This window comes from Miscanthus floridulus, chromosome 11 (genome assembly GCF_019320115.1).
Source record: "Miscanthus floridulus cultivar M001 chromosome 11, ASM1932011v1, whole genome shotgun sequence".
In the NCBI taxonomy this organism is placed as follows: Eukaryota; Viridiplantae; Streptophyta; class Magnoliopsida; order Poales; family Poaceae; genus Miscanthus; species Miscanthus floridulus.
This window is the reverse complement of record NC_089590.1, coordinates 99,220,640-99,237,892: the sequence shown is the minus strand read 5'-3', so window position 1 is coordinate 99,237,892 and position 17,253 is coordinate 99,220,640. Positions and strand designations below refer to the sequence as shown.

The following is a 17,253-nucleotide window of genomic DNA, read 5'->3' as shown; positions in this document are numbered from 1 at the left end:
ATATATGCTGCAACTGCAACAAACTCACGCAGGAGCAGGAGGGGATTGGTAGAAGGGGGATCGGGGGGCAGTGACTACCGACTACTGACTGGAGAGATTGGCCGGACTGATGGAGTGACAGACAGACAGACAGACGGGTAGGGAGGCACAAGAACTGCTGCCACTACCGGCACTCGATCAGCTCAACAACTGATTCCCTGCTAGCTAGCTGCAACGTGCCTCAACTGAAATGAACTGCTGCCAAATGCTGTGTCTGCGCGTGTTCACTGCAGTTCTCTGTTGGTGTTGGGTTTTGTTGATGCCAGTTTGGCACTGTATCCTCCGTCCCTAAACATTAGTCGCCATGATTTACGTGTCGATAACTTTGACTCGATTTATAGAAAATACGTACAATATTTCTATATCTAAATAAATTTATTAAAAAACTAGATTCAAATATCTATCAATGATACTAATTATGTATCATAAATATTAATATTTTTAATACATATTTAGTCAGAGTTGTTTCTCAGAAAACGAAAACGATAGACATTTAGGGACGGAGGGAGTAGGCAGTAGAAGTAGTACTGTATAACTATTGCTTGATGGTTTGGTATAGAAATGCAGAGCAGAGGTCAGAGGAGGTGGTTAAGTAACGATCATGCCATCATGGAGCTAGTGAAATGAAGTGATCGAGGATCCAAAAGCAGCAATGATGGGGGGCAAGTTTAAGGCTCAAGATTTGGTTCTTCCCTTATAAAAAAAAGATATATAAAGGTAAAGATGAGAGAAAGAAAGAGGAGCAACGAACGTTAAGTAGTTGCCTTGCCGCAACTACGCGCCTAACATTATTATTTTGGTGGTGGTGGTGGTCGTCGTTGGTCGTCGTCGTCGTCGTCGTCGTCGTCGTCGTCGTCAACCTTAGCAGCTAGCACTCCCCTGTCCTACGCCCAAGTAAACGGTGGTGATTGGACACGTCTTGTGCAGGTATGTGTGGACGCCGTGCACGACGGAATGGAAGCTTCGCCTCTGCCCCTCCAGCGTGCACGTTGCTGCTGCTGCCTGCTGCTTCGAGTTAGGGGCCAAAAACAAGGGCAGGGCAGGGCAGGGCCAGCTAACTTTGACTGGGGCACTAGCACTAGCACTAGCTAGGACGAGCATGGTTGTTGGCAGATGGCGGCGTGTCCAGACGCACGACTCACACAAGCAAGGCGAGCTGCCATGTTTGGGACGTCTCCTGAGTCCTGGGCCCGCCCCTAAGCAAGGGTGCTCCCTCCCAGCTCAAACGTATCATCAATCGCCTAGCTAGCTACTACTGAAACTTATTGGTTGCAGCACAACCATACAAATCCACGCGCCAAATTCATATGCATAGGCCAATGTTCCGGAAGCATAATTCGACCGACCATGGGATGCAATGTATGTACAGCTCTGAAATGGCGGTCGAGAGCACATGCCATTGGAACTTGCAGGGTTTCAGACTCACCTAGTCACCTGGATGTGCTCAAGCCTGTGCCTGTGAGCAACTTGCGATTCAGCAGATCGTGCCTTGTGGTTTGCGTGCTCTTTAGCGACCAACAAGCAGCTGCTAGCCTTCTCCTACATACACGAGTCAAACCTGCCGCCCGGCCTTTCCATATTCATAAATAATACGCGTAGTAGGGAGGGAACTGACAGAGAGTCCGTCATCTGGATTCTGAAAGAATTAACAACAGAACGGGATGAACAAATGCTCAGCACCACCTCCTTTCTTCATCATAATAACCATAGTTAAATAGTATGGTTTCGAATGACATTCCAAGTACGTACGTCACAAAAGCTCCATGGACAAACTCATCCTGACACCACGCTGTGCTTGATGCCTTGGTGTAATACTAAAGTTATGCTCTCTGCGAGTAATCTAGTTCCATGCCTATCAGCTGTCATTAGTGAAGGATCCATGCCCAACTAAACAATGGTCTAATGGGATAAGCACGATGTAAAGCAACATTCCGATTTATCCGTTCCCAGTTCGCCACCCATTTGTTTAATATCCAAGCAATTGCAACGGCATCACACAAACACACCTCTAATTAATTTCACAGTCCGGCAGATATCCTCCTGCCCGAGGGAAATAAAAACCAACACCACAAGAAGATCAAAAAGGTATGTATTCAGGTTTTATTTAACATCATGTGAATGAAAAATTATTAAATATGAAACGACCAGCCGTATTCTATCTGCTGGGGCAATCCTGCATATAAAACACCCTAGTCTTCACATCTCTTTGGCGCACTCCATCAACGGTCATATTGCAATGCAGTGACTATCAACTAACGAAAAGCCATCATTCTTCATCTAAAAAGAAAATGACCCTTGTCTACCGGTCACCGTCAGATATCAATTTATCAATGACCCCAGTACTGCTTGCTCTGCTGTCATCTGTCAATTCCAGATCCAGAAATGAGAAATGAACAGGTGAATGCAAACTATACGATACTCCTTACAGGCCAACACACAGGGAGGATTGAGCTTGGAATGGATCAGAGAAGTGGTTGCCCAACTCAATAATACTGAGGATGAGCCACTGCTGAACATAGTAAGCAATAATTTCCCTAATTCCTAGGATCCAACTGATGCGACAAGAGAAATCAACTTCAGCTGACGGGACATGAGAGATTAGCTCATGCAGCACGTCAAGAGGGAATTAAGGATCAGAATCCAAGGATTTAGAAGAATACACTACAAAATAGTAAAGCTCGTCCTTTGGTAGTAAAGCAGGAAAAAAAAAACAAAGCACTGAAAAGATATCTGACATGCCACCAAAGAATATTTTCTTAGCAGAAAAGGAAGTATATCAGAAAGACCCTGTAACCAAAGTTGTTATCATCTTTTTGAGTCCACATATGGGCATATGGCCTATCATCCACAATGTTATCACTGAAGGTAACAAGTCAAATTTTATGACTGAGTTTTTGTAAATTAAGCTCTATGATCTTCACAAATATTTTATGATGATAGGACAAGGAGCATGAGTTTGTAAGAATTTTTTAAAAAAAAAAAATATTGTTTTTTTAAATAGCATGAGGAGTAAAGAAAAACTAATGGCATAATCTTGCAAGGACAAGAATCAAAGAACAAGAATATGGTACATACTAGAATCGCGATTGGAATATTTTCCTTCATAACTGGTCCTTGACAACAAAGTCCAACTTGTCTACACCAAAGTAAAGAAAGACTAAAATTATTTGCAAAACCAAAAAGGAAAATGAAAGCATGTATACTGGTAACCAGTGCAGACAGGTTTAAGTAACATAAGTGGACGAGAAAGTTTGGAAGCTAGTGCTTCAATTCCTGAAATTACTCGCACATGTAAGAAAAAACATCTGACTTTGTGTCATTTCAAAAAAAAACATCTGGCTTTGTGAGCTCAATGTAAATTTGAGAAAAAAGAATTCAGTTAGCAGGTATGTTAGAACAAATAAAATATCAATCTCAATAATAGTTGCAGACTTTTACAGGTCATGTAGCAAAGTGAAATAGAATTACAGTCAGAGGATCTCCCGTCTCCGTAACACTAGAAACATAACTAACATCCAACTATATATAACATATAATTAACAAAAAAAAACAATTAACTTACAGTTAGTCACGATGCTTGGTAGAATCCCGATTCAATCAGTGATTTCTTTGCAAATAGATTACCAAGTGCCTCCTCAAGTGCATCTGGAGTGTACTTTATGTATTTCGATGAGTTATGGCTGCTGCCAGCAAGAGGCCTAGATGATGAAAGGTAGAGTCAACAATACCAACAATATTATTAGAAATAGAAAGAGTTTCACAATGAACTCAACAACATGTACAAGGAATCAGAAAACTTCTGTTGATGTAATATTTTTCTTCAAAATGTATACGTACTTTTAGTTTTTAGATAAATAGGTTTTCCATAGATTTTTTTGGGTAAATTGTTTAATCTGGCATCATCTAAGCTTAGTTGACACACCACTAATATGGCCTTTGGTACACGGTGAATAAAAATAGCAGCAAGTGATTACACTGAGCTTGATCATGTGACAAGCATGTTCAAATTTAAAATGTTGTTTGCTTCTTGTTATTTTTAAACCCATTAGTACAGATTTGAAGCTCTGCTGATAGCACAAATTAAGGTACTCATATCATTCTTCCACTCGTTTTTAGGAGAGAACCAGGGAACAACCAAGAAAATTCAGATACACATGTAAAGTCAACAAGTTTCAAGCTATTTGTTAATGTTCCTTTTTGCAGGTTTTGCATGGACTCCATCATCTCTGGAAGACTTCAGTTGTTTTTGGCTGGAAGGCAAGGGGCCGCTGCCTAGCCATTTGTTAATGTTCCTTTTTGCAGGTTTTGCATGGGCTCTATGGACTACAAGAAACAAGATGGCTATTGAGAAAATTTTCCCTAAGGCTCCTTCTGATGTTTTATACGTTGCTATATCCTTAATGCAGAAATGGAGTCATCTGCTCAAGGAGAAGGACAAGGAGTGCGTTGATCACATTCTGAAGAGTGTCCTGAAGAGCGTCCTGTCTTGGATGAAGGACTTTCGCCCGAGTGCTATTCTGTTATCTGATGTTTCAGAAATTTAAATCTGTATCTCAGGATTAGTTGATGTTTGATACTTGTTGCTGGTAACCCCAGCGTATTTTGTATGGCTACCATTTGCTTCATAAAAGCAGAGTTAATTCTCTCTCTTTTTTTAAAAAAAAGTATCAAGCTATGTAAGTGCTTGAGGCAGGGAGCAGCAGCAATCGAAAATAAAAAATGTGTAGCAAGAAAGCATAAATGTCTAACCTACAACCAACTTGAGTTTGCAGTCAGATCTTGGAATGAATATAATTTGTCTGAAATTACCTGTTCTCAGGAAAATGAACGTATCAAGTTTAAAGCACTCTATTTTCATGTATGCCATTTTAGTTTGGTTCAGCTTCTCGTGGCTTCAAATTTACAGTTCGCTTCAAATTTAGTTTGGTTCAGCTTTTGGTGTGGAGCTCTCTTCCCCTCTGTTTATACAACTAAAAAAAGGGACTTATTTACTGAACCTGAACTGTGTTGCTGAAATTTTTGTTACCCTCTTGTAATTTTGGCATGCACATTTGTATTGTCAGTTATGGAATGAAAGTGTGTACATAGGGTGTGGGCAACTAACTCTTAGTTTTATAGATTCAAAAAAATACTCTTAGTGTGCAGTTATTACTGGATTTGTCTGAATGACATCTCTAAGGAAGCATACTCCATGTATGGTTAGAGATATTTGGAGATGGAAACAAACCCTACAGATAATCTAGAGATAGAACAATTTCATTTAGGTTGTTACCGAGACTGAGTTTCAGCTAATTCGTGTGGGTCTTAAATATGCCAAATCAGACACACACGAGCTTGAACTGTTGTAGGAAACTTCTTTTTACTTCTATTAATTGCTGTTGGTTAGTGTTTAATCGGTGTCTGCATGAAAACATAATCATAAACCGAAGCAAGGAGGTACCTAGGCTCTGCAGTAGAAACAGCACTGTCCGCAAACCCATCACCATTAGCATCCGTGGTATCTTTGTCAGTGAAAAGTCTCTTCGTTGTTCTTTTGACAGGTGATGCACAAGTCCTAGAGGTAAACAGCCATATGCATACACATAAGGATATCATGTAACTTATCTTTGTTTTTTAATGAGTACAGATTACCATTGCCATCCATTCATCTTTTAGATATACTTGATCTCTATATTTATTTGATGTTTCGAAATCTTAAAGCTAGCCTCCATAGTAAACAACCTAGAGGCACACACATTTGTTAGGTAGCATCAGCTGACTGTAAACTCAGTACAAAGAACCCTATACATAATTTTGGTAAAAAAATTGTGGATCCTACAACTTATCACCAATATACTGAATCTTACAGCTAGCTTATAGGTGTCTACAGGCAGGCAAGGGACGACATGTACAATCAACACCAGGTCGCTATGCAGCAATCTCGATTTATCTTGTGGATCATAGAAGTCCCAAAACCTAAAGGCACGCACACGAAAAACGGGCTAAACCTCCGATCGAGAAAAAAAAAAAGGGGCACGCACACATGGTCTCACTACACTTTCCAGGCATAAGACCAGGAATCAGCCTGTCTCCCATCTGCAGGCACAGATTGAGAGGTAGAATTAGTACAAAATTAAGATCATGGTAAGGTTCAGGTACGAGATTAAGATCAAATGAAAAGAGTGAAACCTTAGTTCAAAGTTCAAACACATCATACACATCATGTGTATTAATACGCTCAATGCAAAATAAGAAACGCAGGTGGCCAGCCAACATTCTCAAAAGCATGTATATACAGGAAGGCCCAAAATCTAACGCATTGCAAGAGTCTTAAGCTTATGCCACATAAGCGGCATCAAGGACCTCTCGGTACACAACATTTCGAGTCTGCGAACCACATGAACCATCAGTATTCTCAATTAGAATTCTTATGCCACCTCTGGAAGTCGACCGTGAGACAGCCACATAGAGCTGGCCATGTGTAAAAACTGGAATTCTTAGGACCTCAGAATGAAATAGAGGGGTCCAAAAAATAGAGCGTCAATCAACAAAAGCAACAGAAAGTAAGTCACACAAGCATCAAAGCCTTACAACATTCTGAACCTCCTGAGGACATGGCTACCAAGTAGAGACACTGGACTTACAGCCAAAATGTGCTACGGATGCATACTGGAGAAGTGGCTACAGTTAAAAGTTCAGAGTTCCACAGAATGACACCAGAGCCTGCAGCCTCATGAATAGAATGATCCAGTAAGCCTAAGCCAAGAACAATTCACTTTTTATGCAAATTAAAGAAAAGAGAGACAATGGACGAAAGAGAAATTGCTATAGACTATATTTCAGACCCACATAAAGCATCGCACAAGAAAGGGATCTCACTAAGATCAAGAATTATTAGTAGACCAGCACAAGATGCTTGCAAAGGACATAAACAGAGTAACAGTAGTACTATTTTCAAAATCACTGACAACACCTTGAATTCATGAAGACTACAAAACAAACAAACAACTGTGGACTGCAACACAAACTTTTTAGAATCTAAACGCCAGCAACATATCTCGTGTCCAGACCCTTAAACAGAAAAAAAAATCAAGAAAGAACAAATGCCCCTATGGATAAGAACATCTGCAAACACAAGTACACTGCAACATCCCTAAACATGGCCTCTGAAGCATAGCAGGACAAGACAACGATGTGATAGCAATGATACAATTAGAGCACTATCATGTGGTCAATGGGAATAGTTTTTGTGAGATTTTAACAGAAAAAATGTGGTCACTTTCATTTTTCACCAGCTCAATTCTGGCCATGCGTCCACATTATAGGTTTTAGAAAATCAAGTTCTCATGAACAAAGCATTAAAAACTACAGTTAGAGTTTGATTTAGTCTTCCTCCCTCGTGTACCTCCAAATGATTCGATTCTTTTGCTTTTTTTTTCCTTTTTTAAAATCAAGATATATCAAATGAGTGCATGAAAAAACCATAATGCTTCACAACCTCCAGTTCAGCTATATCAAGAACAAAACTAAAATAATCTGGTAGTAGCACAGTAATACAGTATCCTACTTTTGCTGGAGGAAAAAAAACCAGCCAATCTCAAGATAATGTAGTTTGGACGCACTAAAGCAAGATAAATTGATAAATTTGGTTGCTATAGACAAAGAAAGCGACAATTCAGCGTAGCTGTTTAGAAAAAGACTCTTCTTGGAAATGCTCCTCAACACTGCCTAGTTCAGCAAAAGATTTGAACAGACTTTTCTGTAATTCTATGAACAGCTCGATCCTTTTTTCTAAAAGCAAAAATTGCTGGATCTTCTTCGCATGAGCATCGCTGCCACAAGATCCTAGCATTGGCTTTGCACAGGGTCTGCTCAGCGTCATTGGTGATGCCACGGCAAAAGATGTCGATCAAGAGGTGGCCCAATTTCATCCGCGTTCCCCGATTGGGAAAGAAATGGCAATGTCTCCGGTGATCTTGGAATCTTGCCCTTGTTCGTCCAGCGGTCCTACAAGATCTGGACGGGGCCGATGGAGCAAAACGCGTCCGTCGGCCCCGCACCGGCGGCGATGCGGAAGTGCCAGAGGCGGCCCTTTGCGGCGACGAGGTTGTCCTGGCAGAGGTACTCCCACGCATACCACCGCTCCACCGTCCGGTCCACGTCGTGCACCGCCACGTCCACCGCCTCGCCGCCAGCCACGGCGCGCGCCAGCGCCGCGGAGGTGTAGATGGTCCCCATCCGCCCGGGCTCCTCCGGCGCCGCCCCGCTGGGCCCGTCGACGACGACCACGTCCCACCGCGCGTCGAGCACCTCCCGCGGCAGCGAGGTGAGCGCCAGCGGGCACCCGGACTTGCGCACCGTCCCCGTGGGCCGCCGGCACGCCGGGCTCCCCCGCGCGCGCCGCAGCAGCGGCCACGCCTCCGCCGCCGCGTCGCGGTACCTGGCCCGGTGGATGGCCACCGCGTCGGCGGACCCAGACCCAGCCCCAGCCCCGCGCCCGGAGAGGAGCGCGCGGCGCGCTGCGTCCGCGTCGTCGGTGCTGTCTGTGACGAAGGCGGTGGCGGCCCCCGCGCCGGCTCCGGAGTTGAGCTTGGCGAGGGCGAGGAGCTGCGGGGAGAGGCCGAATACCAGCAGCCTGCACGGCGCCCGCGCGGCGACGACGGAGCGGAGCAGCGCGAGCTCCTTGACGGCGAGCGCGCTCCTAGCCGTCACGTTACCCCCGCCGACGGCGTCCCACGCCGGGCTGCTGCGGGAGGTCGAGCCCGCTGACGAGGACGACGAGCTGGTGAGGAGGAGGAGCTTGATGAAGGAGAGGGTGCAGAAGATGATGATGACGATGGTCAGCAGCTGCTTCGGCGGCATCATCCTGCTCCCCGCGCCGCCCCCGCCGGCGCCGCTCAGGTGCATCTGGAAGCTACTCATCCCCCTTTTTCTTGGTCTGCACTACCTGTCCTACTCCTCGGGTGTTCTACTGATCTCCTGATCTTGTCTTCCTCCGCATTTGCCCACTGATTCCCGCTCTCAGATGCCAGATCTCCAAACCTCCGCTGCGTAGCCGGGATGGATCTTGTCCTCGGTTTGCTTTGCTCTCTGCCTCCGTGCCGTGCTCCGTTTGTCTGCTGCCTTGTCCTCTGCTGGCCGGTAGGTGTTGACTTCTCCCAAGTGCTGCTGTTTGCTGATGTTTCAGTGTCACCTTTCTTTGCTCGTCGATGGTAAATTTTGCATAAACCATCGAACGGTACTTTTTTTTATAAACCAGCAACGAAACGAACCAACCAATCCAACAGGCAAAATGCATCATCGAGTGTAGTTAATGGTCGTGTTTAAATTCAAGTTTTTTACCTGTGTGCTATTATAAAATATTGAAATGACCTGTGTACCATTGGAATTCGAAAAAGTTCTCCATTACCCTCTTTGAAATTTCTTTTGCTCTGTATACCACTTCCGTCACCTTGCCGTTCAATTCTAACAGAGGTGGCTACGAACCAGAGTAAAAATTACCTTTTTGGCCATCAGTGTTTCGTCCAATTCGCTCGTGAACTTCTCGTCTCCTCCTTGTTCACTCGTTCGTTCCCCACTCGAAGGCAAAGAGCGCTCGAAGGCAAACCCTAGACCCTAGAGGGAGGCGTCGCCGGCCGTGCACCCGGAGGAGGCGTCGTCGGCCGTGCACCCCGGAGGGAGGCGCGCGCTCGCGAGGGGGCCAGGGAAGAGGCGCAGCTCGTCGGGGCGGGCAGCGCTCAAGCCACGTGCGGAGGCGCGGCCTCTTCTCGGCATGCGCGCGGTCGCGAGGGGAGGAGGCGCGGCCTCGTTGTCTGGGCGTCCGCGCGCTCGCGAGGGGAGGAGGCGCGGGCTCTCTCTCGCGTGGGGAGGCGTGTTGCGGGGCCTTCTCGCTGGGAGCCCGAGGGAAGGTGCTCTCATCTGGAGGCGCTGGGAGGCCGCTCACGTGCGGAGGACGCTCATGTGCGGAGGCGCTGCTCGCGTGCGGAGCCTGAGGGAAGCTCGCGGGGAAGGCCCAGGTCACGTGCTTGGCAGGCAGGAGATCGATGTGGTGCTGACTTGGTGCGGATTTGGGAAGGATGGCAGACCGACGACCAGCATGGCTTCCCGATGGGTGAGCGTTCCTTTTCTTCTCCAAATGCATGATATTAGTAGCATCTTTTGATCTTGTTAGGACTGGAATGAACTGCATATGGGCAGGGGCGGAGCTCTCTTATGGCAAGGTATGGCAGTCGCCATACCTTGAAGTCTCAGCAATTATCTTCCTTGAATCACTCTATACCATGAACAGATTAAGAAACATAAAGTTTGGTTGTTAGGAAGTCTGGGTTGCCGGCCAAGGGTAGGAAAAAAGCAGCGAATCATCCCTGGACCTTGTTTCTGGGCTACTACTGTGTTCGACGATATGGGGGATTGAGGGCCCTTTTGGTTTGGCCTGTGGCTAGCTTGCCACCCACGTGACCACGTCCAGTCGTCCACGCAATGCAGCAAGGACAGTAGGAGACACAAACCATTATCTAACTCCTCGCTGCAGGCCGCACTGCCGTAGCATGATATCGCATAGACACAATTGAAGTGTATTGTCTCCCCTCAAAAAAAGAAGAAGTGTATTGTCAGTTTGTCACTTGGTTTGTCTAATAACTTTATTACTTGTTTGTTTCTATTTATCCTAAATGTTTTTACATACATATTAGATGCCAATAATACCATTTTATATGTGTATAAACCATCTTAACAAGAAATTTTTGTTATCTATGTTATCAACCTCGCCATACCTTAAATTTTTTTCGTTCTCCGCCACTGCATATGGGAGTAAAATATATGTCGTTCATTTGTAGGAATGACATCAAGACCAGTTTCAATCTAGAAATCAGGATAATTAGTCCAAATATGCGAGGACCATGGTATGGCATTAATAAAGTTGTTGATTCAGACATCACAAATTTTAAAGACCTTGTTGATGAAATTCTAGATCAGTTTCCTTGCGGATATGGTGATGTAGTGAAGTTGTTCTATTTCTGTGCTGATAGCAAGTCCAACATACAAATTCATTCAGACCAAGAATTAATGCATATGTTCGCGAAACATATGAGCTCCAAGTGTTGTTGCATGTCAATTGCATATCATAAACCTGATGTTGATCCACTAGAAATCCCACTATGGGACAATGTTGACATCCCATGCACCCCATCAGCCCCTAGCTATGTAGAACCTAGCAAAACAACCTAAACTGGGACTGCTACAGAATCAGATGATGACATGGTAGATGCTGAGGATAATTATCTTATGAATCCTGAACCAGAGAATGAACATGTGGGGGTTGATGAGGAGGGTTTATACCTTGATATAGCACCTGCTTCTCATGCAAATGTTGACATAAATGAGGAAAATGATGAAGATTATGATTCAGGTTCAAACTCGGAATCTGATTCTATGTCTGACTCTGATTTGGATGATGAGGTAGATGATAGATTGCCATCTGACATCCCTCAAGTTGCATATAACAAAGATGACCCTCCTATGGAAGTAGGGAGCATCTATCCAAACATGTCTGAATTTAAGTTGGCTCTTGCAACACATGCTATCAAGAAAGAATTTGAGTATAACATTGAAAAGAGTGAACCAGGGAGGTATCGGGCATACTGCGCGGGAGTGGAAGATGGTTGTAAGTGGAGGCTTCATGCATCGACAATGAGGGATAAAGTTACTGTACAGGTAATTTCTTTTTCATTTATTTTTGTAGTTTGTTCATATTTCTGAATTTATTTCAGTACTTCATTCATACTTCTGAAATTATTCTAGTCTAATTGAAACTAAACTTTGTAGGTCAAGGTGAACCCGTACCCTTATGATCATAAATGTCAAAGTAGTAGGAGGGTTGGGAAAGTCAAGCATGCTACCAAGTTTTGGATTCGGGAGAAGATAAATGATTGGTTAGCTAAGGACCCAACTGTTCGGCCCAAAGAACTTAGGAGAAGATTGAAGGATGATTGAAAGGTCAGTATCAGCTACAAGAAAGTGTATGATGGAAAGGCACTTGCTATGGAAGAGTTGTATGGAAACTGGCATGAAAGTTTTGACAACTTGTACAGGTTTAAGGCACAGATAGAACAATCTTGTCCTGGCAGCTTTGTTGTCATTGATCATCATACAATAGAGGATAAGATCAGATTCAATATGCTTTTTTTTGCAATGAAACCTTGTGTTGAAGGTTTCCTTAGAGGTTGTAGGCCTTATCTGGCTGTTGATAGTACATTCTTGACTAGAAAATTCAGAGGTCAATTATGCATTGCTTGTGCAGTTGATAGGCACAAATGGATGTACCCAGTTGCTATAGGAGTCATTGATTCTAAAACCAATGAAAACTGGATTTGGTTCATGGAGAGGCTTAAGGAAGCTATAGGTACCCCACCTGGTCTGAACTTTTGCACAGATTGTGGTCAGGCAGTCATGATAGGAGTTAGTAAGGTATTCCCAAATGTGGAGCATAGAGAGTGCATGTGGCACTTGGTGCAGAATTTTAAGAAAAGGTTCAATGGAAAAGTTTTTGATGAACATTTGTGGGCTGCTGCTTATTCTTGGAATTCATATATGTTTGAAAAGCATATCAACGCCATGGCTGAAGCAAATCCAACAGCAATGACATACTTGCAGCAAACTCATACAAAACAATGGACAAGAAGTCAGTACTCTACATTGTCAAAAGTTGACTATGTTACCAATAATTTAGTAGAAAGCTTCAACAATTGGATAAAAGCTGATAAGGGGCTGCATCTAGATGACTTGATGGATACTATAAGACAGAAGCTTCTAATCAAGTGGAACTTGAGGAAAAAAATTGCACACAGAATGGAAGGAAAAATTTTGCCACACATCATAAGTAAACTAAAGGAGCAAAGTAGGAACCTTGACATTGATGTTGTGACCAGCTCACTTGATGGCATTGCAGAAGTTATGGCAAGGGGAGGTTCTACTTACAGGTTTGTTGTCAACTTAAAGGAAAGAACATGCTCTTGTAGAGCATGGGACGTTTCTGGAATACCATGTAAGCATGCAATTGCCTACATCACCTCTATACCTGGAGAGAAGATAGAAGATCATGTGGACAACTACTACTCTGTACAGAGCTTCAGGGCTGCATATGTTGGTACAATCCCTTCTATACCAGACAAATCCATGTGGCCCCAAAAAGAACATAGTTTCTTCCTGCATCGTCCATTGTTGAAGTCAACGGCTGGTAGGAGAAGGCAAAATAGATACAAGGGAGCAGCAGAGGGTGGCAGCAAAGGACCCAAGGGTAGGCATCAGTGTCCAATCTGTCAACAATATAGACATCATTGGTACACATGTAAAGATGGTGACCCAGCAGACATAGCAGCAATGCTTGCTGAAAGGTAACATAGAAGTGCCAATTTATTCTGCAATTATTTCCTTTTATAGTGCCAATTTATCCTTTGCACTAGGAGAAAGAAGACTTTTATACGCTCTTCTGTCGCTACCAAACATTAGTTAGCTAATGGGGACTATGTGACTAAAACAGCCACATGCATGTAAAATATGTCGTATTGTCCAAACAACCACATGTGGATGTCGACTGGAGTTTGTTTTTTTGGGTATCCTAGTGGTCCAACGTTTCTCTTTATCTTACAACAACTTATACATGTGGATGCTTGTTTCCTATATTGAGAAATTTTTTAATTGTGAACTTTAAAGAACAGAAACATGAGTACAAATTGAGGTTACTGTACCCTTGGTGTTGGCATCAAGAAATAGCACTATACCAGTACTGTATTTTATTATTGGCACTAAAAAAGTGCTGCTGATCATGACTGGACAATAGTGGTTGAATAGAGTGAAACAAAAGATTAGGTAAAAGACATCAATATTTGTCTCTGTGAAGAGCAAATATGAATGTTGATGCGATCATGCCAATGTTTACATTGTTGCTAACCTATCTAGATGTTTACATTGTTGCTAACCTATCTGTCAATGCAGAGGTCCACCTAAAAAGAAGAAAAAGAAGATAGAACTAGCTACTACTGAGACCAGTATTGTACCTGCAGCACCACAAAGGATGGTCTTTCCAGTTCTACCTACTGTTGTGGATCTATCAAAGAAAAGGAAGAACAAATCATCCTCATCAACTCGTGCAAAGAAACAAAAGAGTACTTCCAATACTTCAACTGCTGAGGCTAGTGACCCCTCCGTGAGGTATAATTGTCTTTTCACCACTTTAATTGGTAAGCCAACTGTTTTGTACTCATGTCTCTTTTTTCAGAGGATCTGGAACAGGATCAAATCAGCTAGGCCCTTCAGGATCAAGTGAGCAGCACACAAAAGTAGTCCAGCACAAGAAGAAGAGGGCCATTGCAAAAAAATTGACTCTAAATAAGGGTAGTCCAGCCATGTCAACCCGCAGCAAGGTCCCTAGTTCCCCTTCTAGTCCGGCCATAGGAACTAGAAGCAAGAAAAAACTTGATCTGTAATGAGTTTGCATCTCTGTGGCATGCTTTTGTAGTGACCAGACAATGTTTAAACTAGCAATGAGGTCAATGTGACCATATTTTGTGTGCAAACTTGATTCAGTAATCAAGCTGACTATACACGTCATGATAAATTTGGACCTCTATTATGCTTGAATGTACTTAGTTTAAATGTTTATTGTGGTTGTCGCAATTATCGAGTATTTTGGATGCATTTCAAATTTATCTTATTGTATTCTGACGTACGTTGAATTTTTATTTATTGGAATTGTTGCAATTGTTAAATTTATATTTATTGATTCTCATATTGGTTGTCGCAATTGTCGGATTAATATTTATTTGAATTTTTATGTGCACACACAAGTTGTCATAGTGCTACCGAGGAAAAGCTAAGTTTTTTAAAACCAAAAAAACACGCTAATGGCATCAGAGGAAAGTGGGAAAATTTTGTTACATACCACAACTGGGTATAAAACTGTCATTTCCGCTGGCCGTTACCTACTGTTACAGGTAAAATGGACGGAAGTGGTACGTAGGGAACGAAAATTTCTAGCAAAGGTACTGGAGAACTTTTTGTTTTTTCAATGGTACACAGGTCATTTTAAACTTTTATAATGGCACACAGGTAAAAAACTCTTTAAATTCAGGGGGTAAAGTTTTCGAGGTGTCATGTCGGGTATCACATGGGGTGTCGCATGAGGTGTTTGATACTAATAAAAAAACAAATTACAGAATTCATCGGTAATCCGCGAGGCGAATTTATTAAGCGTAATTAATCCGTCATTAGCGCATGTGTTATGGTGGCACCACCTTGTCAAATCATGGGCTAATTAGGCTTAAAAAATTCGTCTCGCAAATTAGTCGCAAACTGTGTAATTAGTTATTTTTTAATCTATATTTAATACTCCATGTATTTGTCAAACATTCGATGGGATAGGGAGTAAACTCTAGGAGGAGAAACTAAACAAAGTCTCCCGAAGGATACTTTGAGGCTGCAAATCTATGCTGGAAACCTAACCTCTGATTGAAGTTCCAATATTGCCTCATACATATCAAGCAGCACGAATAACTTCCCTGGTGATGCTTGGGATTTAGCAACAGCATCGCCAAAACTGAGTAGAGATGACAGGCCTTTTGCCTTTAGTTGAGCAAAACAACGATCCTTCCATGCATGCTTTCATCCAAAGATTTAATCACACAGTTTGCGTTCAGAAGCAAAAAGCAACTATACCTGTTTAACATATAGTCAAATATGAAATATTATCAATTGACAGGATTTTACAGTACAAACCTTATCCTTGTGTGATCAGGATTCAAGAGCATCACCCCAATTCTGTAAATTGTATCCATTGAGCAATTTTGGCATCCAAGTTCTCAGCCTGCTCGCTCTTCATTTCTTCCATTTTAACATACTCAACACCCAAGTATTTGAAGCTCAGTTCCAAAGTAGAGTTGCGAACATCTCTAGAAGAATGGGGGGAAATGCTGTGAACATACCAAACTGGAAAGAGAAAAAATAGTAGTATATCCCAAGTCGTTTCAAACTTATAGATGCACATGTATATGGTTAGAAGCTGCTAACGGTGACCAAGCTGAACTGATTTGTTAATCAAATTCGGAAGTAGAGGAATGCAACGGGGATCAATGAGCATGGGAAGAGTGCATGCACCATGCACACCACCAGACGAGTCTTCAGATAATGCATTTGTGCTACCCACTGAAAACGTTCTCACTTGACATCCTCTGGCTTAGACTTGGAATATAGTTAAAAGACACTCGACCTCAACTGGTTTGCTACAGCCAGCCAATCACAGGAAAATGAGGGAGTAAAAGAGCAAGAAAATGTGTCCATGATATAAAAGAGACATGTAAGGGAACGCAGAATAGAACCTGCATTTGGATAAGAGCTTGTGGAAGTCATTTTCCAACCCTGCAGCTGCTTTATTGAGCAATTCATCGACATTTTTTAGCACGCTGTCACTAATTCTGTAGCTTCTTCTGGAATTGAAGAAGTACTCAACGCTTCTCAACTACATCAAGATAGGCACTGAGATCCTTGCTTGGTCTGTCCAATATCACACTCCCTGCCTGTAAACTTCAAGTTCAATGAAACGTCGGCGTTAAAAATATGAAAAGTGGTAATACATACATGGCAATAAGAATAAGAAGCCTAGTTCAACTCAGATAATACCAGTAGTACGTAGTATCAGCTTTCCACCCCCCCCCCCCCCCCCCCCCCCCCCCCCCCCCCTCCCCCAAGAAAATAGTTATCCCATCGTGACCTTCCTTAAATGAGCCCATCCTTTTGGAAAAACGATCGGCCACCGCCGGCTGCGAGGTGCGGACGGAACGGAACGCATCGGCAGGAGACTGGCAAGTGGGCCCAGCGTGGCGGCGGCGGGCAGCAGAATAGCATAACGGGGCTGTTCGTAATAGTATTGGGCTCAATACCTGGGCCTCCAGTGACCACAGTGTGATGGGCTATGGGCAAAAGTTTTTGTTAATTAAAAAAAGAAACATCTGCTAAAAAAAACAAAGAAAAAGGAATTTGGTGTTGCTAAAAAAAAGAGAGGAAATTTGGTTGAACAACTGGCAGTCTGGCAGGATCCTTTTCACCTATAGTACACTTTTGCATGAATTCTTCTCTATCATCCTACAGCGTGTTTTTTCAATGGCAATCCTGCGAAATTTGCGTGTTCCAGACAATGGCCGAAAAGTATTACACAGGAAGATGTGATGTGAATGCGATGCAATT

General features: G+C 43.1%; 2 protein-coding genes across 4 annotated transcripts; one reads left to right on the top strand and one right to left on the bottom strand.

The window, feature by feature from the left end:
* Positions 1-7,500: 7,500 nt before the first annotated feature.
* On the bottom strand, positions 7,501-9,122 carry LOC136492811 (arabinogalactan O-methyltransferase 2-like). Its single transcript, XM_066488843.1, has one exon. It carries the CDS (start codon positions 8,938-8,940, stop codon positions 8,026-8,028), a length of 915 nt encoding a protein of 304 aa, XP_066344940.1. The 5' UTR covers positions 8,941-9,122; the 3' UTR covers positions 7,501-8,025.
* LOC136492809 (uncharacterized) lies at positions 9,092-14,683 on the top strand. Of its 3 annotated transcripts, XM_066488841.1 has the most exons (6): positions 9,357-10,129; positions 10,854-10,919; positions 11,642-11,730; positions 11,842-13,409; positions 14,011-14,226; positions 14,294-14,683. In XM_066488841.1, exons 4-6 carry the CDS (start codon positions 12,058-12,060, stop codon positions 14,499-14,501), a joined length of 1,776 nt encoding a protein of 591 aa, XP_066344938.1. In that variant the 5' UTR covers positions 9,357-10,129; positions 10,854-10,919; positions 11,642-11,730; positions 11,842-12,057; the 3' UTR covers positions 14,502-14,683. The 3 variants fall into 3 exon arrangements, with proteins under 3 accessions (XP_066344939.1, XP_066344938.1, XP_066344937.1); XM_066488842.1 differs by lacking the exons at positions 9,357-10,129; positions 10,854-10,919 and adding an exon at positions 9,092-9,159; XM_066488840.1 differs by lacking the exon at positions 10,854-10,919.
* Positions 14,684-17,253: the final 2,570 nt, after the last annotated feature.

What these genes read in the sequence shown, in the direction of transcription:
- LOC136492809 (XM_066488842.1), top strand. Translation starts at nt 12,058, where the DNA reads ATGGAAGAGTTGTATGGAAACTGGCATGAAAGTTTTGACAACTTGTAC. An exon ending in GCAGCAATGCTTGCTGAAAG is followed by an intron (nt 13,410 to 14,010) that starts GTAACATAGAAG and finishes CTGTCAATGCAG; the next exon opens with AGGTCCACCTAAAAAGAAGA. An exon ending in GCTAGTGACCCCTCCGTGAG is followed by an intron (nt 14,227 to 14,293) that starts GTATAATTGTCT and finishes CTCTTTTTTCAG; the next exon opens with AGGATCTGGAACAGGATCAA.
- LOC136492811 (XM_066488843.1), bottom strand. Translation starts at nt 8,940, where the DNA reads ATGAGTAGCTTCCAGATGCACCTGAGCGGCGCCGGCGGGGGCGGCGCG.